At 36.7% G+C, this 22,865-nt stretch overlaps 4 protein-coding genes across 10 annotated transcripts; 1 reads left to right on the top strand and 3 right to left on the bottom strand.

The window, feature by feature from the left end:
• Nucleotides 1-78: 78 nt before the first annotated feature.
• Mi-2 (chromodomain-helicase-DNA-binding protein Mi-2 homolog) lies at nucleotides 79-12,150 on the bottom strand. Of its 2 annotated transcripts, none has more exons than XM_076380039.1 (22): nucleotides 11,845-12,150; nucleotides 9,864-9,955; nucleotides 9,651-9,773; nucleotides 9,266-9,559; nucleotides 8,890-9,183; nucleotides 8,556-8,810; nucleotides 8,321-8,483; nucleotides 8,036-8,221; nucleotides 7,763-7,952; nucleotides 7,311-7,684; nucleotides 7,055-7,224; nucleotides 5,520-6,981; nucleotides 5,136-5,444; nucleotides 4,235-4,503; nucleotides 4,061-4,152; nucleotides 3,799-3,985; nucleotides 3,383-3,655; nucleotides 3,023-3,301; nucleotides 2,700-2,947; nucleotides 2,327-2,612; nucleotides 1,928-2,237; nucleotides 79-1,858 (listed from the first exon to the last, which is right to left on the bottom strand). In XM_076380039.1, the coding sequence occupies exons 1-22, from the start codon at nucleotides 11,879-11,881 to the stop codon at nucleotides 1,854-1,856; spliced, it is 5,898 nt and encodes a 1,965-aa protein (XP_076236154.1). In that variant the 5' UTR covers nucleotides 11,882-12,150; the 3' UTR covers nucleotides 79-1,853. The 2 variants fall into 2 exon arrangements, with proteins under 2 accessions (XP_076236154.1, XP_076236155.1); XM_076380040.1 differs by having other exon boundaries at nucleotides 8,330-8,483.
• Nucleotides 12,151-13,965: 1,815 nt separating this feature from the next.
• Nucleotides 13,966-16,304, bottom strand: LOC143180320 (uncharacterized). 2 transcript variants are annotated; one of them, XM_076379967.1, is made up of 3 exons: nucleotides 15,706-16,304; nucleotides 15,452-15,594; nucleotides 13,966-15,387 (listed from the first exon to the last, which is right to left on the bottom strand). In XM_076379967.1, the coding sequence occupies exons 1-3, from the start codon at nucleotides 15,719-15,721 to the stop codon at nucleotides 14,776-14,778; spliced, it is 771 nt and encodes a 256-aa protein (XP_076236082.1). In that variant the 5' UTR covers nucleotides 15,722-16,304; the 3' UTR covers nucleotides 13,966-14,775. The 2 variants fall into 2 exon arrangements, with proteins under 2 accessions (XP_076236082.1, XP_076236083.1); XM_076379968.1 differs by having other exon boundaries at nucleotides 15,452-15,591; nucleotides 15,706-16,302.
• LOC143180318 (ATP-binding cassette sub-family F member 3) lies at nucleotides 16,144-19,203 on the top strand. Of its 2 annotated transcripts, none has more exons than XM_076379961.1 (9): nucleotides 16,144-16,315; nucleotides 16,406-16,511; nucleotides 16,715-16,901; nucleotides 16,978-17,312; nucleotides 17,384-17,879; nucleotides 17,979-18,202; nucleotides 18,264-18,625; nucleotides 18,694-18,914; nucleotides 19,045-19,203. In XM_076379961.1, the coding sequence occupies exons 1-9, from the start codon at nucleotides 16,243-16,245 to the stop codon at nucleotides 19,189-19,191; spliced, it is 2,151 nt and encodes a 716-aa protein (XP_076236076.1). In that variant the 5' UTR covers nucleotides 16,144-16,242; the 3' UTR covers nucleotides 19,192-19,203. The 2 variants fall into 2 exon arrangements, with proteins under 2 accessions (XP_076236076.1, XP_076236077.1); XM_076379962.1 differs by having other exon boundaries at nucleotides 16,182-16,315; nucleotides 16,406-16,506.
• Nucleotides 19,204-19,640: 437 nt separating this feature from the next.
• On the bottom strand, nucleotides 19,641-22,682 carry LOC143180319 (uncharacterized). 4 transcript variants are annotated; one of them, XM_076379965.1, is made up of 6 exons: nucleotides 22,301-22,682; nucleotides 22,209-22,234; nucleotides 21,929-22,117; nucleotides 21,575-21,855; nucleotides 20,858-21,509; nucleotides 19,641-20,181 (listed from the first exon to the last, which is right to left on the bottom strand). In XM_076379965.1, exons 3-6 carry the CDS (start codon nucleotides 22,080-22,082, stop codon nucleotides 20,093-20,095), a joined length of 1,176 nt encoding a protein of 391 aa, XP_076236080.1. In that variant the 5' UTR covers nucleotides 22,083-22,117; nucleotides 22,209-22,234; nucleotides 22,301-22,682; the 3' UTR covers nucleotides 19,641-20,092. The 4 variants fall into 4 exon arrangements, with proteins under 4 accessions (XP_076236080.1, XP_076236078.1, XP_076236081.1 ...); XM_076379963.1 differs by having other exon boundaries at nucleotides 21,929-22,234; XM_076379966.1 differs by lacking the exon at nucleotides 22,209-22,234.
• Nucleotides 22,683-22,865: the final 183 nt, after the last annotated feature.

Here is a 22,865-nt window from a genome sequence, read left to right as displayed (position 1 = left end):
CTTTAGTTTCTTTTTTCAACAAAATGTCTTACTTTTAAAAAGTTTCAAAGCTGACAAAGGAATAACTTAAATATATCTTTAATTTCTAATTATTAATTTATTCCAGCAGAATTAATACATACAACAAACGATTTTTCATGATTTGACTTACTTATTTTATTCACTCATTCTCTCTTTCACACCTGTCCACTCTCACTTGAATTCCTTAGCTAAATCCTAAAATTACCCTTAAAAACTTATTATGTGCCAATGTGATAATTTGGCAAATCAATTATTTTGAAATTAAAATGCTCTAATATTTTCCGAACCCGAAGGGATAGAAAGGATCGAATGATCAGTGTGCTTAATAAAGACCGGTTAATATTCCATATCGGTAAATTACATTTAGTTGTTTTTTACCTAGCACAATGCGTGGGGTGTAAACTCATTCCCGGCCATGTCCTTATGAATACTATAATATGCCTGTGTTCTGACATATGGTGCGATAGAATGTAACGACAGTATGTACAAAGAGATATTAACGATGCAAATGTACGACATTCAGATTATCAATTTGGTTGAAATTCTGCATATGGTTACATATGACAATGTACTAAACACATACGTGTATATACATTTATATGATAGTATGTTCAGTGTATTTGCTTAAAACGAGCATGACAATTTTTGGAAGTTCTTTTAACTTTAAAAAAAAAAAAAAAAATTGCACAGAAAATTTCAAATATTGAATACTAATTCTAAGAATTGGATACATCGACTTATGTTTTTTAATTATATTCAAAATTTGAACTGAATTGGTAATCCAGACATCGTACACCACATTGCAAACCCTATTTAATCATTGACACTTGCATATGGGTTTCAAATAAAAGAATCGATATCCCTGCAAAATCGAATTACGTATAAGTAGGTATAGTTTTCATTGTCCTGTGCATTTAAATATCAAAAAAGATCCTTTTTGTGCATCTGCCTTTCGATTTCATACATTATATTCATGATTCGTTAAAAAAATTAAAAGAAAGTTCAAAGGGTCCATATCTAATGTTACTTTAAAGTTTCTTATTAGTATATAAACCCATGCATTACAGCAGCGTATATATGTACCATGTACGAACAAATTCTCTCGGATACAATATATGCAACGTCAGTCTTAACTAAAGTGATTGCCATTGTTCAACGTACTCTGTCGTCGATAATTCTGGTGGCGGTTCTCAATTAATGAGTGTGAAAAAATGACAATTTTACGAATTCGGTTGCATTAAGTCTTTCTCGCGTTCCAAGGAACGATTTTGTGACGGAAAAAATAGAAAGACAACATTTGGAATAAATTATGCGATCACTCGTACCCAGCGCACCTTACGACAAACTGCACACATTTAAATTTCACGTAAAACTATGATCGTTTCTTAAATAAGATTTAAGTAAAATGTACTTATCATTACATACGATACACCGCGGTCAATGAAGAAATATAAATCATGCTCTTAACGAGACATTAAGAAAATAATTTATGCCGTCTTCTACAAAGACCGTATGTATAAATACAAAAAAAAAACATGAAAACTTCGATGCTAAACGCCGAATGTACATGTGTGTAATAAATACAGGTATAATGTAAATTTAGATGTAAGATACTATGTGCACACGTGCGCGCACATATGGTACGTGTACGTTTGTTTCTCGTTACTTTTAAATCTTAGCATCCTCTCTCCGTCTCTTCCCAATGAAATTCAGCTAAAAATCATAATTTACGAAAAATAATACAACGCACACGATGATTTTGTGTCAAGGTAGTGCAATCCGCGCTAGTCTAAATTTCCGTTTGAGCCACTGTGTGTTTGTCAACCTGTTTTTTAAGCTGAAATATATATTATTTTAATTTTCATCGGTATAACAATATTACAAGACATGTTTCGTCACTACTTACCTGTGAACCCCTGCGGTGGTTGACCTGGTACCGAATATTGCGGTCTAAAATTACCGAAATTGGCAGCGCCTGCAAAAGTAGCCGGTAACTGTCCACCAGAGAAACCTGCAGGGAACTGCTGAGCCAACAAAGCTGCTTGACCCGACTGGGAACTTCCACCACCCGGTGCTGTGGCGGCCAATCGACTCAAGATTGACCTCTCCGACATTTGAAGTCTTTGAGCAACAGGTGGAATACGAGCTAAAGTTGCAGGCAGTCGACTTACATCCGACTTCATATCGGACAGCAACTCCTCCAATTGATTTAGTACCTGCAATGAATAAGTTAGAAAGAGAAAAATGGCGTTGAACGATGAAAAATTATTATTCGAAGTTCTAGTATTTTTATCAATGTTATTACCTTATGTAATACAGCGTTCGCTGGTTTATTGCCAGCAAGACTTTCTTTGCTAAGATGTTGATGGGATTCAGCAAGGCACTCGACTTCGGCGAATCTCGCGTTTAGGCTCATCGCAGGATGATTAGGATCCTGCGTTAGGTTCAGGTACGCGGCTCTTCTCAGTTGCTCTTCTATCACCAACGCCTGTTCTAACAGCTTAAAACGACGAGCCAAGAATTTGTTTTTTATCTCTAAGAAGTTACCTTTGCCTACGTCCATTTTGAAGGGTTCATTTATTATCGCGAATCTGTAAGAAAAAGAATTGAAATGTTGAAAATCAGGGGATCGATTTTTACTAATGGTAAATTTCACCGTCATTCACAAAGCTTGTTACCTGATATCGTTTTGGATGTCTTGCCAACGACCGTAGCCATGCGTGACAATACCAGCTAAGAGCCAGTAGTCGTGTCTTCGATGCCAAATTTCATATTCGCGACCAGGTACTGCAGCTTTTTCTTCGTTCAACCATAATGTGTGCAACTCCGTGAAACCGCCGTCGGCGATGTTAAACATAAACTTGCGTTTAGGTTTCATTATTTCTGAATCACAGTCCTTCACGTCTTTATCCTTAGTATCTTTCTCCTGAGAAGAAAAATGATTTAAAAAAGGCATTAATGTCGCAGTTAATAATTTCTAATAACAAACTCATGTAAATACCTCTCGCTTCTCGGTTTCTTCTTCATCATCCTTAACGATAACTACATCTTCTTCGGAATCTTGTTTCGGTTTATTTTCATTGCCCTCTGCTTTGTCATCATGTTTTGTGGCAGATTTTTCATCCTTCACATCCGTCTTGTCTTTCTCTTTCTCTGCTTCCGATTCGTTATCTTTCTCCTCCTTCTTCACATCCTCTTTGTCCTTGTCTTTCTCTGTATTATTTTCTTCTTCTTCCTTGGAATCCTTTGGTTCCTCTTTCAGATCTTTCGAATTAGTACTCTAAAAAGAAAAAAATTTCTGATTACCGAATCTTCCTTTTAAATTCGATTCATTTTACTTTATGTAATGGGGGATACAAACTTCTTTGTCTTTTTGATCTTCCTTGCACTCTTTTGCTTCAGATGTGTCAGAATTTGCTTTGCTGGCGTCAGCAGGCACAGTACCAGCAGCGGAAGTAGGAGTTGGAGTCGCAGCAGAACTTGGACTAGGCGCATTGGAAGTAGCTGGTGTTGCACTAGTACTGCTAGTACCTGTTGCCCCATCTCCACCACTTTCTACTTTTACTGGTTCAACTGGCTTTCGGATCATTTCAGGCATCGAATAATATCCATTTATGTGTTCGAATTCTTGCACCTAGAGATAAAGAATTACTTACAATATTGATCATAGGATATTCGACAGCAAGTAGAAAATTTCAAGGATAATTTTATAAAACAAGGTGCAAGAAAAATCGAAAGATTCTGGTCATAGTTTTGTTCCCTATTATATTTGCATACCTTTTTTCTAATCAAGGACATCACGCCAATTCTCGTCAAGACATGTTGTCTGCTGAGACCTTCTCGTGGAACACCATCCGCAAAAGTTTCAGCATTATCGGCACCAGGCTCGCAAAGATGTCGCATGAATAGCGAGACATACGCCTTGAAGTTCTTCTCCGATTTGCCGCGCAGATCTCGTACCAGCCTAAAATGCGACAATATACTTTAACAGTACTTTAAATTTACTGATTGAACATTGTATTCTGAGTGAGTAACTAACCACTGAGAGTTGAATGCGTCTTGCGGTGGCATGCCATAACGCATAATTGCATTGAGGAATGCTTTCCTCTGTCTGGCGTTGAAGCCCAACACCTAAAAAGAAATTCACATTAATATATTCATATTAATAGCTTGTAGTAGTTACTAGAATCTAACAAAATTCGTTTCAACATACTTCTATGTTTCCATTGACACGAGCAAGCAATGGTGGAAGAGGTCGATCCTTTTCGTCTCTCCTTTCTAATCTTCGCCTGCTTCTGCGAGATAACAAATCACCATCGCCCTTTTCATCGAAGTCATCATCTTCTTTGTCATCGTCACTCGGCGCACTGAAGTCGCTATTATAATCAGATAGATTTTCTTGCCAAGGTTGATCATCCCTTGTACCTTGATCTCCTGTTACAACTCCATCGTTATAATTAACTTGCTTGCGTACTCGTTTACCTAGAATTAATTAATATTGTTAATAATTTTACATATCGCACAAAAATTAACAATTTGAAAGAAGGACTAAAACAATTATGGAATTTAATAGGTTCTGTACACAATATGTACCGTGAAACTTTTTTTAAAAAAAGTTCTAAATTCTGATGAGAACAGACACGAAATAGTTCTTGAAAATAAAAGTTTTAGTCTAAATAGAACTTATAAAAATTTTTCTACAACAAGAGCAGATTTTTGTTTATAAATGTAAAAAAAGTTCTCAACCATTGGAACAAATACTGAATATTATTCAGTGAATAGTATAAGCCGTATAAGTGTAAATATCGTTAAATAAAACTAGTACTGTGCTGTGTCAGTGGGGTACTATACCTAATAGTTCGGTAGTATTATTTATTCATAGAATATTTTTTAATAGATGTTCCAGAACTTTCCATGGAATTTTTACTATACAAATTCTAAAATATCTGTTCCACAAAAATTTTTAAAGAAAAGTTCCTAATGGTAACAGCTTCATAAAAATTCCATAGGAACACCATTCTTTGAAACAAAAGATATAAGTTCGAGCAGAATTTTTTGAAACCGAAACATAACAGTTTACTTCGATCTCTTATTTGAAAAATATGCATACATACCTTTTCCAAGACTTCTAGCAATATCTTCCTGTTGCTGTTCGTAGTGATGCCTTAAAAGCTTGATCCAGTAAGCAGGATCCGTGTTCTCAGCCTCCTGTTTTATAATTTCTGTATCCGCCTCTTCTTCAGTCTCACCTTCCTTTGTTACATAGGAGGCGACCTTGAACGAACTTAAGTATTCATTGGCCCAATTCTCTTTTTGTTCGATACCCTCTTTACTTCTGTCCAGCAATTCAGCAACAGCTTTATCATCATAGTGAATAGCTTCATCCTCTTTACCTTCTTCCTCTTTGAACAATTCTTCGGTACCTAAAGAAAGAAAGAAGTTCAAGTTGTATTTCATCTTAAACAATATTTTATATATTTCATTTTAGCAAATCTCACCGAATCGTAGAATGTCATCGAGTTCTTGTTTGCTGAAATTGGCACCCTTTCCACCCATTCCAGGCCTGACGACCAAATGAGTAAGCATCATTTTACGTTTTGCCACTTGCGTTACTCGTTCCTCAACAGAATTACGAGTTACGAATCTATATATCATGACTTTGTTGGCCTGACCAATTCTATGAGCTCTACTAAATGCTTGAATATCATTATGAGGGTTCCAATCAGAGTCGTAAATGATCACAGTATCAGCAGTGGCGAGATTTATACCCAAACCACCTGCGCGAGTAGAGAGCAAGAAAACAAACTGTTGCGCGCCAGGAGCATTGAATCTGTCTATAGCCTCTTGTCGTTGAGCACCAGTAATATTACCATCGATTCTTTCATATTTGTAACCCTCACCCTCTAAATAGTCTTCAAGGATATCCAACATTTTTGTCATTTGAGAAAAAATCAGAACTCTGTGCCCATCATCTCTCAACTTTTTCAACATTTTACTCAAGAGTACCAACTTGCCAGCTGCCTTGATCAAAGCTGATGTCTCGTAACTTCCATTTGGTGCAGTAGGAGCCTCTTGAGATGCAGCTGGGAATAGATAAGGATGATTGCAACACTTTTTCAAATCCATCATGATGTTCAGCAATGATACTTGTTGGCCTCCACCCTTAGGATTCAGGGCCTCAAAGTTTCTTGTCAATATATACTTGTAATACTTCTTTTGCATAGGTGATAATTCCACACGGACAATAAATTCCGATTTACTAGGCATGTTCTTCAATACGTCAGCTTTTAATCTTCTCAACATATGAGGACCAAGCAATTCGTGTAATTTTTTCACCTGCTCCTCCTTCGAAATATCTGCGAATTCATTCTGGAACGCAGCTAGATCGTTGAACTTATCACGACAGAGGAAATTCAATAGATGGAAAAGTTCTTCGAGATTGTTCTGCAGTGGAGTACCAGTTAACAGTAACTTATATGCGATGTTATAAGACGCCAACAACCTGAAGAACTTCGACTGATTTGACTTCAACCTGTGCGCTTCATCTACTACCAACACGGCCCAATCTATAGACCCTAAGCATGCAGAGTCAATAGAGATAAGTTCATAGCTCGTGAGGAGTACGTTGAATTTGATTTGAGAAGATCGTATTTTCGATGCTCGTCCTCCGCGAACTGCACCTTCTTCAAAAGACAATTCGTTTTCACGTATCACAATACGACTGTCCTTGTCCCCAACATAAGTAACGCAGTAAAAGTCAGGTGCCCACGTTTCGAATTCTCGCTCCCAATTAATGATAGTTGACAGGGGAACGGAAACGAGAAAGGGACCTTTACAGTGGCCTTCTTTGTACAACGAGTATAAGAAAGTAATAGTTTGAATGGTTTTTCCTAAACCCATTTCGTCTGCCAAAATTGTATCTATACCTTGACCCCAGGAATATCTTAACCAATTTAGACCCTGTAAAATTATAAGGATAGAATTATTATAAATGGCTTTGAGAGCAAATTCGTTCTTTGATTATTATACTTACTTCTAACTGATAAGGATGTAACTGCATTCCAGTTTGATCCAAATATTCTGGCTGACGCTCATACTTTTTCTTGAGATCAGTCGTAGGTTTATCAGGCGGTGGAGTGTAACGTTTAGGTGTTCTCTCCTCATCATCGATAAGTTCACGTGTCTTGGATTTTTTGCCTTTACCTAAATAGTACAGGTTACGAGTTTACACTCTACTTTCAACAAAAGTTGCAAAAGGAAAGAAAAACAAAATAACCGACTCTTCTCACCCTTCTTGCCCTTGCGAGAGGAGCTACCATCGCAACAGTTCGCCGCTCTGAGATCCAAGTAATATTCGATGGCTTGTTTCAAACCCGGAATATCTTCATGCTCGTCTTCCCACGTAGCTTGATCATATCCTAATTCTCTCCACTTAACTAGATACGTCGCTCTACCATCTCTCGATAGTCTGTGATTAATTACTCTATGCACTACTAGCCATTCTGGTCGCACTCCATAACGATAAAATCGTTCTTCCAAGTTATAATCGTCTCTATTCGTAGCGCCATCCTGTTCTTTCAGTCGTTTCACTCGAGAATCACTTTCGTCCAATGGCTCTTCCAATTTTGGCGGTTCATCCATGTCATATTTTCGCGAGTAGTTTCTGTAAAACGTACAAGAGTCCATGAGTATAACAATAAAAAAGTTATATAAATTGCTTCTGGTTTGTTCGATACTGTACCTGAACATAAGGGGGTGGAAAACGTCGAGCTGTAACTCCGTAATCCAGTCACAGTGCCAATATGACATGTCTGCCCATTTTACGAAAAATTCACGTATTTTACGTTGTTTAGGCGCAGCCTTACTCGTAGAAGGTTCCTCTGATGGTGTTTCTGGATACTCTTTCCACCTCCATGTTAAGATCTTCGCAACTACGACGAAAAAAATTAAGTATGAATTTTATGTTACATTTGTATATGTACGTATATATCTTGTCTTCTGTACAATATTATACCTCTTCCACGTAAAGGAGGGCAGGAACATCTAGGACATTTCCAATCGCCATCAGGTATTTCAGAAAGTGGAGGATTTAAGCAGTGCGTGTGGTATGCACTAATACAACTATCACAGCATAGAAGTTCACCGCCGTCTTTACATATCCTACAGAATTCCATGTGCTCGTCATCGTCCTCAGCTGCACCTATTACAATAAGACCGATGATTTTCCACGTTGTTTCGTTCATTCATTTTATGTGGATATTAGGATGGGATGCAAGGTTTAGGATTACAAGGGAGGTACCTGCAATACCTTCTCCTTCACAATGAGGACAACTCCATTTCCCTTCAGGTGTTTCCTCTAACTCAGGTTCTAGACATACCAAGTGATACGCTCTGGGGCAAGTATCACACAATATAATTTCTCCACCTTGTTGACAAACTTCGCAATAATCCTGATGATCGGTCTAAAAGAATAAAAAGATGATAGTAGAATAAGAAGGAATAATGAATATTCAGGAAAAACAGTTCAACTATACCTGAAGACCTTCTTCTCCATCCGGAAATTTAGACGTGGTTTTCGTCTTTTTCTTCTTTTTAGTTTTATTCCCAATTTTAGTTTTCGCCTTCCTGCGAACTGGTGGCTCAGCTGGCGGTTCAACTCCACTTTCTTCAGCATTACCTTTATTTGTACCATCAGTGCCACTAGGCTCTTCTGCATCAGCTAACATTTGTTCAAACTCCATGTCAGAATCTCTATCAGTACCTGCTCCACTGCCTTCTGCTTCCTCATCCTAGAGAGCATTATTAATAATCATGTAGAGCATAAAAATATGACTATAAATGAAGTATTAAATATGAATTTTTAAGTACCGAGCTTCCGCGTTTACGTTTCCCAAGCTTTATTTTCAATGTAGGTACTTTAGAAGCCTTCTTTCCCTTTTTCGCTCTAGACCCCCTCGATTTTCGTTTCCTGTCGCTATCTTCATCATCCTCCTCCTCATCTTCACCATCCTGCACTGCATTATTACGATTTGCTCTTGCGTTCCTGTTATCTTCATCCACATTTGCAGACGACACGTCTGCGTCTGGTTGAGTATGTGGATTCAGTTCTGAAAAATCGCGCCATTTTGCAGCTACTAACATCATAAGCTTTGACATTGGAACCTAAGAATATAAAACACAAATATGAGCAAATTGTTAAAAGAATCATTGTTCATCAATTTGATGCCAAGGGAAATGAATTTACTTTTGGATTCTCCTTTGCTAGAAGTGGTCTGACATGTTGTTGGAATAATTTGTACGTTGTTAAATTTTGGAAATCTGCATCTGTATACTCAATCTGTACATCAGTCAATCCAAAAGTATTACAAACTTCCTCAATAGTGGGCATGCCTGTTGTAGGTTCTTGACTTGGTGGAGCTGGAGCAGCATGGCCAGATGATTTTCTGGATGAAGACTTCCTGCTTTTTCTATTCCCTGCATAATCACTGTCATCTCCAGCTACATCACCTGTTTCACCACCACCTCCAAAATCACTTTCCTACAAATTCATTAAATACAAATATGTAGTAAACCTACTACAAAATTAAATTCATCATTGTTACTATAGAAAACACAGTGAAACTAATTACATCTCCAGAATCAGATTTTTTCTTCTTCTTCTTTTTCTTCCCCTTTTTATCCTCACTACGGGCCTTCCGCTTTTTCCCCTTTTTCTTTTTTCTTTCCTCTGGTTCATAATCATCATCTTCTTCCTGCATTGAAAGATATTTTTAGAATGATCACAATATTGATTCAATAAATTCTACCATAAGACATAAATTAGATTTATGAATGAAACTTACTAGTCTCTGAGATTCTTCTGCATCTGATGACCCATCCACTTGCTGATTAACATTTGAAACTTGACCTCCAGTCTCTTCCAAATCATCTTCACCTACAAATGAAGAATAATAAAAATCATGATAAAATATTTTCAAAATTAAGCAGTTGATAAAATTCGTGAAAAAACATTCGTAATACAGACATCCCAAATATAAATGCAATATTCATTCTGCTTGTAACTTACATAAAATCAATATCTGTATTCAATACAATACAAGTATAATACAGAATAGTTAACATGTATGTACGATAAAATCAATAATTCAACGTTTCCTAATGGCATCAATTCCACGGCCGTATCTTTAAAACAATCCGATATGAAAATATCCTATTTATTTGGAGTTTGTATACAAACAATACACGATGTATCGCGAGGGAAAAAGTTACTTGAATTGATTCTATCGTCATGACAGACGCAGCGCGAGAGATTATTGCAACGTTTCTCCAGAAAATTCGGTAAATTTTCATCCGAGTTCCCACTAATGTGACCCTGACTTTTTTCCACCTAAGTCATGCTTCTCGATCATAAACATTCCCTGTAGATGCCGCATTTTCGAAAGGGATGCAGCCAACAAATTGCAAGCCAAACTTCGCTTAATAAAGATTCGATTTGTGAAAGAGCGTCGGGGCCGATAATCACCGAATCGATAGTAACGTTTGCAACAAACCGATTTTTTTAATCTTTCAAGAGAAAAGACTCATAAAACGATACAGGCAGCATTATTTAAAAATTTCCCTTAAGAAAGACTAGCACATGCATGCATCAGCATCATCTTGAGACGATATCGTACCAAAATCGAACAATTCGACATACAAATTATTTCGGACTAATCCACCAGTTCGATGAATGCTTTGTGCGCGAGTGTGCGTCCGCCATTTTCTTCGGAAAGGGCTTACCACATTGGCTGTCTATACATTTTAAGCTATATGTGAAATCTTATTTTCCATATCTGAGAAAAATCGATAAAAATCTCATTTTTTGATCGCGAAATATGCGAGATATTTTTTTAAAAATTTGAAGTATACGATACTTTGCTAAAATTGACACCGGTTATCAGTGTATATGTATATGTATGCGTGTGCACATAGGATACACGCACACAACCGCATCACATGGTTGGAAAAAAAATCAAAGCGTTGCGAAATTGCTTCGTGATTTCGCTTCCCGTCAGAAATTCGAAGTATCTTGATTTTTTAACGCGACGCCGAGTATCGGAGCAAGATTCGCGAACAAAGCGGTCAAAGTGGATTACAATTCCACTGGAACCCGCCTCGCGTAACAAAACGGCGCGTGCCTCTCGATCTCTTTCCCATCAGAAAAAGAGAAATTCGTGCCGAGTTAATTGCACAGTGCAACAGTCGCGGGACACTCATTAAGCGTCAAATTATATAAGGAACGCTCGGAGACCCGCGGATCGGAGTATTCGAGGATCTCAAAGAAAAATCTCGATCGGCGATCGGCCCGTGATGTCACGATCCAAAATAAAATCCTACTAGAAATTCGATTCGACAATGACAGCGATTTATTATCAACGAAAGACGAGGCACCATGTGATTTCCGTTCAACGATCGAATGTAAACAATAACCTATACATCCAAGCGATTATTTCGCTCCGAACACGAGGTTCGAGGCGCACCGCGATTCCTAACCATCGCTGCCTCGAACTATTTGACAATTCCACGTTTTACTCCCTTTTCTGTGGGAAAAGTCGAGCGTGAAGGGGAGGGGTGCTCCGAAATCAAATTCGGTGGATTACTCGCGAACGATATTGAAACCGACAGAAAATCAAGGGTTACGGCGGGATATGGAATAGATAATAGTAAGATAGCGTGGAAAACTACAGAAAGGGCCGATTGACATGGCAGCCGTTATACGAAAAGCGCGCGTCCTGCGAGGACACAGCTTTCCGGCAGTATCCGTGGCTCGAGTATGGCACTTACCCGCGTAGCTCTCGTCCACCTCCTCGTCGGACGCCATGCTCTGGGACCACGGGATGGATAGTTAACGCTCGCGAAACCACTCGTGTCTCACTAAACAAAGAGCACCGCGAAGGAATTGTTTAAAACCACATTAATCAGAAGCTCCGTTTCGCTGGCTCCGACGCTATCTCGCGTTTCTTTACGATTTTCAGCGTGCCGTCGACTCGTCTAGCGTACGTGCACCGATGTGCACCTACTGCCGTACACTTCTCTCACGCGATTCGTCGGTTCTCCTCGTTCCTCCTCCCTCCCGCTCGCCAGTATCTACTCCCCTCTCTTTGCTGCGTGAGAGAGTCGTTCCTTTTCTTCCTCTCCCTCCCAACGCGTCTTCTTGTCCCCCCCTCCTCCTCTTCGCCCCTCTCGCTAGCGCAGCCTGTTACAGCGTACTCTATAGCTGAATGTATACACGAATGGGTCTACCGTGTTGCATTTATTTCTTTTTCTTCGCCCCCTTCCTCCCCCCTCTCGCGCTTCGGCGGTCGTAGCTCTTCAGAAAATGTTTTTTAGTTTTTGAAAAAGGACGCCTTCTCTCTTTCACCTTTTGGCGTTCTCTTCCAATAGCGATTCGTTCCCGTGTAGTGGTCGCTCGTTACGGTTATCCTGGTTCTCTATCATGTTTCCTTGCTTTTGAGTTCTTTATTTTTGTTGTTTATTATTTTTATCTTTTTGATTAGGGTATTGGTCGAGAATGATTATATGTACATACATGCATACATACGTGTGTACGTTTATAGCATTGAGTCACTGAATATGAGATTTTAGGAAAATTGTCTTTCTTCATTGTGTTTATGATTATTCCATGATGTATTGTTTTACAATTGCAAGTGTATATATGTATGTATATATACATATGTGGCAGGGGTTTTCAACCTGGTTAATCGATTTTTTTGGAGTTCAGTATATTTACAGTTTAATTTTAAGTTCTTATTAAAAACTATTATAATTGTTACGTTTAATTTTATGTAAATGTATTTCTTTTTTGTTGGAGAACAAATTGTACATGAATTATAGACTTTATTCTTATATTTTTATTCGTGTTTTATTATCCTATTTGGAACTCATACGTACATGCATGTTTTAAAATAATGAGATTTACCAATTACTTTCTTAATTAAATTGTTGAAACTTGTCATCTTGCGAAAATGGATTGAGAACCTCTGGTACGCGGAATTATACATATTTATTTATATCAATTACGAAATCATTATAACCGATTTAATTTCAGGAAGACTAGAGATCCTCGTTGTGCTCCAAAAGATAGAAATAATAAACATTTTTTTGTAATTTTCAGGAAACTCTAATGTTTTTGTATCATATATAGAATTCCACCATTTTAGTTTGATATATGTAAATTGTTAAGAGCAACCTGCAATGGTGTGCATGTATGGATTCACGGTACGATTAATGGCTACGAGCATTAAGCATATATATTTCGAATATATGTTCATATGCTCGTGTATCGACCTTTTCGATGAAGACAAGATAACCGAATGTAATCGATGCGCTTCGTATTTTTCTTTCTCTCTTTTCGAGTGTGATACTTATTTTTAATTTAAAAAATAAACTGCGATTGCGTTATTGATTTTGCGCGCCCTACCGCCTCTGGATACCGAGAGACATATGCCAGCAACGAAAGTAATGTCGGTATCGCTAAAAAAATATGAATTAGGATGTTAGTCATCATTAACTTTTATCAAAATTTTGCTGATATCGGGCGTAATCGATAAAACTTAAAATATTGTAACGATTCAGTTTGATAAGAAATACACATTTAATTGAAAATAGACGCTTTGTACTTTGTACTCTAAAATTTATAAACTTGTCCAAGAATAGCTAATGTAGGAAAGCTAGAAGACGCTTTGTATTTAAGTTGAAATACCGTAACGTAAACCATTGAATTGTTCTACCTGTGGGACAATTGCCTTAATTCCATCCAGGTCATAATCTCATTCTACGAAACCGTACCTAGGTACTTCTAACGAAAATCGTACCGATACCAAAGACTAAAGGACAATTTTATCTCCTGTAAATTTTATTAATATAAACTATAATAAATAGTTATATTTAAAAATAAATCTTATATTCGTTTAATATCTCTTTATTTGTAGTCACTAGAAATACGAATTGCAGAGAATACGTTACATATTCTTAAATAGAGATATATATCGCGTCGTGTAACGTGAAATGGAAATTTATTTGTACGTTTCGTACGTAACAATCTAGTTACAGATATGACATACATATATTATAAAGGCCTTTCTACAGAAAAAGAAAAAAAAATGACTATAATACTCTTACATACAGTGGCCTTTTGCTGTTATCATACGTACTAATTTTAAAAGATGAACATACTTTATGTATCCTGTAAGAGTTACATTATACAAAAAGTGTTACAGCAACATTCATCTTTAGGAATGAATCAAAGCAATGCAATACTACAGTGGAATGAATTAGAACCTTTGAATAAGAGGAACACTCAACATATATTCTTTGTTCAATTCATCTTATTCAATTATTTGTCAAAGCATGTGAGGTTGTTGAGTTCTTTTTCAAAATTTTTCTGAGCAAATTAAGTATCATGAACACTGTATCACTTTTTTACTGTTAAAATTAATCGATTTTGATTTCATCAAATTTGATCAAATATAAATCAAATTTTGTACTACATCTGTCATTTTGCTTTATATATTAATAAAATCTAGCTTCTAAGAAACAGATAGTCATCAGAGAATTTTTTTGTTATTAGAGCGCAATTCCTTGAGTAGAATTATTTAGATAACATCTGATGAATATCATCCACAAAATAGATCATACAAATCGAAATAGATTTACAGAGATAAAAAATTATATGCATCACTACTTTATAAACGCATTTTAAGGTAAGACATTTTATCAGTTTATTCTACCATAGTCAAAGCTAGGAGCACTGAGTCCTTTTTTCTTGATAGCTTCTGCAATTGCTCTTTCTAAAAAATTTTCTTGCTGATCACTCTCATCTATTTTATCTAAATCCCAATCAGATGTATCATGTCCGTTCATATCAGTAGAATTATTCAGTCTCAAAGAGTTTGTAGATGCAGTGGCCATAGAGTTTCCATAACTCCCAACACCTTTCAGTTGATTTGAGGGACAGGAAAAATGTGTGTCTGTATACTTGTTATTAGTCAAACATTCTGGAGTTTTAATCCTGTAAAGAGCACTGGACTGAGAAATCAGTTTATCGGACTGGATCAAGCCATGGTTGCGAATGGCCATCATAACAGCAGTATTTTCCATGTCATTTCCTCTAAACAACTGAAGCTGATATTTTTCAAGACGACGTAAAAGATTTGCTCTCTTGATACATGTCTCTCTAAATATGTTTATAGCATTATCCACACATCCCTTAGCCGCTTGATAGGTTTGCCACTTCTTCAACTTTTCATTAGCCAATCTTTCTGCATCATCACACTCAATGTCTTTTATATCTTCAACCACTTCTTCCTTGTCACATGAACTCTTCTCCTATGGATAAGAAATCCAAATGAACAACATCCTGTACCGTTAAAATTGTGTCACATGTAATTACCGTATCCCAAAGTGTCTCGTTGACGTTAACGAGTCGCGTGCATTGTCGTTTCGGTGAGACAGGTCTTTCACGATAGTCGGTATCTGATTCCTCGACGTCGGTCGCCATTTTCTCTATTTTGTACACAGCTATATTGTTCCCTTCTCGAAAAACAATCCGACGAAAACAATTAAATAGATCTCTTAATGAATATTATTGAACGAACATTAGAAAACAGCTAAGAGTCTCGTTATATAAAAATCCATGGTACATACTCTTAACTTTCTCCATCTTCCTTGAATCGACGTCGAATAATGTTTGCACGTTTAACCGGCCTCGAAACGTCTCGGCGCTTGAGATTACATTTATTCTTTGTGATGCGAACCTTTCGCGACATAAAAACTGAACTACAATTGCCGCTGGACTGTCAAAGAGATGCCAGAGAGGCTATTACACGCAACAGCGAGAATCACTTTTGACAGCTCCAAAATGGCCACTTTACTATTTCATTCGGCCGATCGAAATGAAAACACACATACGATGAGAGAATTCGTCGAGATGCTAGCGCGAACACGCGGTTTTAACGATATTTGAGCAAATACACATACACAGATTCTACATCAGGGAACTCGTCCCGATTCGAATGAATCTGCTTGGACGATGTCTCAAATGCAGCACTATGTCCCAAAATGGCGTAAACATGTGTTCTCAGTGTTCAGGAGAATTTTGACGTCCGTTCTGTCAAGCGTATCGTTTCACAAATCGTTACGAGTAAATTCCCTTTGACACTCTTATTGTGCACGTTAACTGGCATGGCAGTCTGTGGAGAATATATTCGCAGTCAATTTCCTACGATAGATGATGATTTGTATCAATACGTCGAAGGTATTATTTCGGAAAGATAACCTATAAGTTGCAAAATCATTTCTTTCCGCGGCTTACGAAAAAGTAATATGAATGTTTCTTTGTGCAAAGGTATTTTAGACAGTTCGAAAGATGACTTCGAGGATGGTGACGAGGTGTATGAAGCCATAGGAGAAGTACTACATGAAGTCGCTGAGAAGCCAGAGAATGAGGTTAGGTCTGTAAACGTGTTCATACTTTGTCATCTTTTTTACTTTACCATTGATTGTATTTTGTATTATATTCATTTCATTGAATTCGTTGTGATTGTTTCTGAGATAATATAATTGTATTTGTTTTTTATTTAATCCAGTTTTTAGATAATTTTAATTTTCAATCGAATATTTATTGTATAAATATCGAATTTTTAATATTTTGTAGGCAAATATGTGTAAAACTATTGGAAATGCTAAAAGGCAATTCGAACGATGGAGACGTAGAAAGGAGAAAAAATGGTGTGAATAAAGTGCTAAATGCACCTGTTCATCTGGGTACGATGGCTGCTACATTAGAAGCTCAAGTTGAACAAATAAAAAGTATATGGGTCACTACCCGAGATGATGCAATGGTAAGTATTCAATTAAATATGTCCAGATATTGATATAAATATGAGGAGCATTACATTATTTTAAAATGATGAATAGAAAGTGGATGCTAAAAAGTTAGAAAAAGCAGAGGCAAAGTTACAACAGAAGCAAGAAAAACGCGTAAATAATGAGTCAAGTGGACGTGTGAATAATATAAGTCATGGTATTGAAGCAGCAAGTGCAAGTCAAATGACAAGTAAAAAGGATAGCCGAATGGAAACTAAGGGTGGTGTAAATAAAACTCAAGACATTAGGATAGAAAATTTCGACGTAGCATATGGAGACAGAATCTTATTGCAAGGAGCTGATTTGACTCTTGCATTTGGTAGACGCTATGGCCTTATCGGTAGAAATGGTCTTGGTAAAACTACTTTGTTGAGAATGATATCTAGGTACAGTAAAAACAATTTCCTAAACATGAATAAATCTTATTTTTCTTATCATTTCATATTAATTATCACAGTAAACAGTTGAGAATACCATCACATATACAAGTGCTGCACGTAGAACAAGAAGTTGCTGGTAATGACACTTCTGCTCTTGAATCTGTATTGGAATGCGATCAAGAACGGAGTGTGTTACTCAGCAAAGAAGCGGAACTACAAGCGGCGATAGAAAAGGACGGCGGTAAAGGAGACGCGTTAGATGAGGAATTAGCTAAAGTATATGAAGCGATGCAGCTAGCTGAAGTAGATAAAGCGCCTGCTAAAGCCAGTGCCATTTTATCTGGACTTGGGTTCTCTGTCGAAAGACAATCGTGGCCAACTAAGTCATTTTCTGGTGGTTGGAGGATGAGACTCGCACTTGCACGTGCATTATTCTCTAGGCCGGATCTTCTATTACTCGACGAACCTACGAATATGCTTGACATCAAAGCGATTCTTTGGTTAGAAAAATATCTTCAATCGTGGCCAACTACGTTGCTTGTAGTTTCACACGATCGAAACTTCTTAGATACGGTATATATATATATATATATATATATATATTAAATTGGTGATATATTTATACAATTTTAACAAATTTTTAACTGATTATGACAATATATTTGTTAACAGGTTCCCACCGACATATTATATTTGCGCGGACAAAAAATAGAGGCTTACCGCGGTAATTATGAACAGTTTGCAAAAACTAAAGGAGAACGTGAAAGAAACCAGCAAAGAGAATATGAGGCTCAGCAAGCCAAAAGAGCCCATGTACAGGAATTCATTGATCGATTTCGTTATAATGCTAATCGTGCTTCTAGTGTACAAAGCAAGATAAAGATGTTAGAAAAATTGTAAGTAGAAAATTTATGAAATTTTTAGGTGTTCTATTATTCATATTATTATTGTTACTAGGCCGGAATTGAAACCAATGGAAAAAGAGGGAGAAGTAACACTTCGTTTCCCAGATGTCGAACCATTAAGTCCTCCAATATTACAACTCAACGAAGTGTCTTTCAGTTATACTGGAGGAACTGATAATTTGCTATTTAGTGGTGTGAATCTTACCGCTAGCCTACAATCCCGTATTTGTATCGTTGGAGAAAATGGCGCGGGCAAAACAACGCTTTTGAAGATAATAACAGGCACTTTGAGCCCAACTAAAGGCACGGTACATGTTCATCGAAATTTGAAATTTGGATATTTCAGTCAGCATCATGTGGATCAGTTGGATATGCGCGTATGCCCAGTTGAATTACTGCAAAACCACTTTCCAGGTATAAAAATGAATGAGAAAATGTTATGTGATAATGCTTGAGTAACCGCGTTCCCTTTAAAACTACAGGTAAACCCATAGAAGAATATAGAAGAATGCTCGGAAGCTTTGGAATAAGTGGGAACTTAGCTTTGCAAACTATCAATTCCTTATCAGGAGGACAGAAATCAAGAGTTGCCTTTGCATTAATGTGTGCAGCTATGCCAAATTTCTTAGTGCTTGATGAACCTACGAATCATCTGGATATTGAATCAATTGAAGCCTTAGGCAAAGCTCTCAACACTTGTCAAGTAAGATTTTTCTTTATTTAGCTTTTACTGTATTCTTTTCTGTATTCTCTTCTTAATTTAGCTTTTACTGTATTCATGGTTATAAAATTTATAAAATATATATTGACCTTTTTTATAATACTTTTTTTAGGCTGGTGTCATATTAGTTTCGCACGATGAAAGATTAATTCGCATGGTATGCACTGAACTCTGGGTGTGCGGAGAGGGTTCTGTTAAGTGTATCGAAGGAGGTTTTGACGAATATCGTAAAATCGTTGAGAAGGAACTAGAAATATAAAGATCGTTTTAATTTATACTGTCATTCTTTGCGTTGACCTGTATTTAAGTTACCAATTTGAAGATTCCAATTAATTCAACTAAATGCAAAAATTATTTTCCCTTATTCAGGGACGATGGATACTGGATTTATTCATCGATGTAGATATATTTATCAATCATTGCGATACCATATTATACTGCCTATTTTTAATAAAAACCGAGCACGTTAAGAATTTTTGTTTATATATATACAAATGTATTTCATTGTCAACGTAAATTCTGTGAAATAGACTGAGTCATGGATCCACGACAAGTAGGATTAGGAAAGTTTCGCATTGTTTGACTGCCAGATACAATAATTATGTCTAAAAAATTCTGATATTTAATATTGTACATTAATAAACAATAAAAAGTCTTTGTTATATAAATAAAAGTATATAACATTCTATGTTTTTTTTTTTAATAAAACCGTTAGAATACTATCACTAAATGTACATGGTCAGTTTATTCCTAGTAATTACTGTAGATCTTTATTGTTATTGAAAAAACCACGGTACTTTTCTGTATAATTTTTAATTTAAACAGTACACGGTTTTAGAAATCAATATATCCTATAATTTCATGCAGTCTTATACCACAATGATTTACACAAGACAAAAAAGAGCGAACTATAAAATTATAAAATTAGAATAAACATTTTATTTTTCTAATAAAATAAAATGTTTATAATTTATAATAATTACTTCCTTTAATACTTCTATTTTGACTTCTTTTTATGTGATTTCTTTGTTTACCTAGCACTCTGTTTCGTTGTAATATTGTTTGAAAAGTTATTAAAATTAATATATTAACATAATAAATAAATCAAATTACTTAATAAATGTTTAATGTGCCACAGAGGTTGCATTGCACTGCCACAGTTAACCACCAGATGATGTATTTACTGGTACCATCGTATTGGATATAGAAGACGTTTGCATCGGTGGCGCAGGTGCCTGTTGTTTCGCCGCTAGAATTTTTGAACATTTGTATTACTTTCCTCTTGATGCGTGTAAATTTCAAGTTTATGTGCCTTTACTTCAAGATTAGTTGATTTCTACTTGCACTAGCAGCATACAATTAAATCTTAAAAACAGTTGATGTCAATGTAAACAAGGATTACTCTGTTGACTTAGATAACTACACATGCATTTAATATCAACTGTCCCAATCCAGTTTATTAGTCACTCATAATGTCTTCATGTATTATAACATATAATCGAGCAAATTATTAGTACAAAATGATAAATATGCAATTATTAATACATATGTAAATGAACATAAAATAACACCCACATTGTATGCTTTTATTGACAATACTAAATGTTTTAAGGTTACACTTCATTATAAAAATTTACAAACAATGAAACGAATGTTACATTCATGCGTTAAATCAAACAATAAAAACGATTAGCTTTCAAGAATAGGAGGAATCATGCAACATTTTAGTATAATGAATCACTCAGTGAAAAAAAAAATCACACAACAAAGCAATGAGTAAGCCTTCACTTATATTTTTAGAAATGCAAAAATATGTGACAACTCAAATGAAACTTACAGGAACAAGTTAGAAGTATACTGTCTAATAGTAAGGTTTTGAAAGGAACGATGCAATTGCGATTGGTTTTGAAATAAGTCATTCTCACCATTTCTGCTGCTGTAGACTTTCGGAAATCCCTTGAACGGCTCCGGCGGCGGAAAATTCGCACTAGTATGAAATATGTCTGCGAATCGCATTTCAAGGTCTAGAGCATTTATTGTTTGTCCATTACGCATCGAAGAACTCCTCGTGGGAGGTGTTGGAGGTGGCGGAGGCGGCGGAGCTAATCTCTGATGAACAGGAGCAGGACGATGCGGTAATGGTGGAGGTGGAGGAGGTATGCATGGTGCGCTGACCGTAACTCTGGAAGGTGGTGGCGGTGCTGCTCTTGTTGCTGTCACAGTCGCGTTATTCGTTCTAGAAGTAGGAGGAGAGGGAGGTTTTGCAACTGGAGGCCTTAGTACTCGATTTGTAGGCCTCGGTTGTGTTTCATTTAAACAATCCTGCGACTGATGAAGAGATGGTGGAGTTGGAGCAAGCACAGGTGGTGACCTAAGTAATCGCATGCTTTGTGCCCTTGATACGCTTGTTCCAGTGGTCAAGTTTAACTTTTTGGGGGGTGGGGATGGTTTATGCACTGTAGTTGATGGGGTGGAAGGTGGTTTAGGTGCAAGGGTAGGTTTCCCAAATCCTTTAGGTACATCTACACTTGAGCTAGCAGAATCTGTAGTACTCTGTCCTTGCGATGAGTTAGACTTCTAAAATAATTACTAGTAAACTTCTGAGGTTTGTTATTAATACTTGTTAATATCTGATTAAATACTTGTGGTTTTTGTGTAGCTGGAGGTGGAACAGGAGGCGGACCTCTTTTCACACTAGGAGCAGGTGATTGACTGTAATTTGTATTATTTACATTGCTAGTGTCCTTCTCATTTGAAACTGCTCTGAGTCCTGTAGGTTTTAATTTTGGCATACCACTAGCAAATAATCCACCTAGTCCTATGGGTCCTCCATTATTTGAATTATTAATGCCACTGTTTATTGTAACAGAAGTATTTTCTCTGCTATTTGAGGAAGAACTTCCTGAATCACTCTTTACTTTACCTAGAAGAAACACAATTGTTACAACATAAATACTACTTAGAAAAGTAACATATGCATTCTATAATATATCTACCACTAACTGCAGGTGCACTCTTGTCTACAGTCACAGTTTTCCTCAAGGATTTTCCAGCTCTAATCGACTGAAGAAGCAAACTCCTATCTTGATCTCCAGTGCCTGCACTGGGTGCATTGAAGACAGGAGGTGGAGGTGGAGGTGGCGCAGGCATTCTTGGTCAACTTTTTACAAAAATAGTTGATATTCCTAATGGAATTAATTCATTTTATAAAAACACAGTTTGACTTTCCTGACTAATTTAAATTGTGGATGGTAAATGGTGTAATGGTTGAAGTACATTTTAAGAAGATAAGATAAGACCTCCTACAGAGAAGATACACAATTAGGTTAGCACAAAAATCATTTTCAACCTTCCTAGTGATATCTTACGTTTCTATTGAAATTTTTCACAATCCTGTGAGATACACATTAAGTAGAGTGATCCGCGTTACTATTGTCTGTTTACCTAAAACTGATAGAAAGAGGATCTTTCTACTGCGAGACAGCCTTTGAAACTACCGCACTTTGTGTCCGCTTTCGATTCACTATGAAGGATAGAAACCCACGACATTCCAAAATTTTCGAGGGACGAATGATTCAAGTGTACTGGTACTTTTTACGGGTACAAGTCAATATAAAACCGGCACACGTACAAACGATCGAGTTAATGCACATCCCGACAATAGTCGACCGTTTGTTTATGGCATTGACGAGTCATATCCGATCGAACATGCACACACGTCAAGTGCACCTGAATATACACCACACCTGGCAGGCCCTAAAATCGCGCAGTGAAACGAGAACGGTGTCTTTCTATTGTAACTTATTATTTGATTGGCTATGGTAAATGAATGTGTATCCTCGCTTTCCATTGGAGAACCGACTTCTAAATTCATATACATATACATATCCGTTTTCAAACGTTCCAGCTATTTGACACAAATATTCTACTTAC

The sequence above is a fragment of the Calliopsis andreniformis genome, chromosome 6 (assembly GCF_051401765.1).
Source record: "Calliopsis andreniformis isolate RMS-2024a chromosome 6, iyCalAndr_principal, whole genome shotgun sequence".
In the NCBI taxonomy this organism is placed as follows: domain Eukaryota; kingdom Metazoa; phylum Arthropoda; class Insecta; order Hymenoptera; family Andrenidae; genus Calliopsis; species Calliopsis andreniformis.
Note: the sequence above shows the minus strand (reverse complement) of the source record. Positions and strands in the feature narration are given on the sequence as shown.

Excerpts from the sequence above, each read along its gene's own strand:
- Mi-2 (XM_076380039.1), bottom strand. The coding sequence starts at position 11,881 with ATGGCGTCCGACGAGGAGGTGGACGAGAGCTACGCGG. Across the intron at positions 5,445-5,519 it reads CGATGACATTCTACGATTCG|GTACCGAAGAATTGTTCAAA; the intron begins GTGAGATTTGCT and ends TTCTTTCTTTAG. Across the intron at positions 2,238-2,326 it reads CGAACGCTGTATTACATAAG|GTACTAAATCAATTGGAGGA; the intron begins GTAATAACATTG and ends TATTCATTGCAG.
- LOC143180320 (XM_076379967.1), bottom strand. Across the intron at positions 15,388-15,451 it reads ACGAGACACTTTGGGATACG|GAGAAGAGTTCATGTGACAA; the intron begins GTAATTACATGT and ends TCTTATCCATAG.
- LOC143180318 (XM_076379961.1), top strand. The coding sequence starts at position 16,243 with ATGGCAGTCTGTGGAGAATATATTCGCAGTCAATTTCCTACGATAGAT. Across the intron at positions 17,880-17,978 it reads ATCGAAACTTCTTAGATACG|GTTCCCACCGACATATTATA; the intron begins GTATATATATAT and ends ATTTGTTAACAG. Across the intron at positions 18,203-18,263 it reads ATAAAGATGTTAGAAAAATT|GCCGGAATTGAAACCAATGG; the intron begins GTAAGTAGAAAA and ends TATTGTTACTAG.
- LOC143180319 (XM_076379963.1), bottom strand. The coding sequence starts at position 22,082 with ATGCCTGCGCCACCTCCACCTCCACCTCCTGTCTTCAATGCACCCAGT. Across the intron at positions 21,856-21,928 it reads GAGTGCACCTGCAGTTAGTG|GTAAAGTAAAGAGTGATTCA; the intron begins GTAGATATATTA and ends TGTTTCTTCTAG. Across the intron at positions 20,182-20,857 it reads AGTCTACAGCAGCAGAAATG|CGGCGAAACAACAGGCACCT; the intron begins GTGAGAATGACT and ends CAAAAATTCTAG.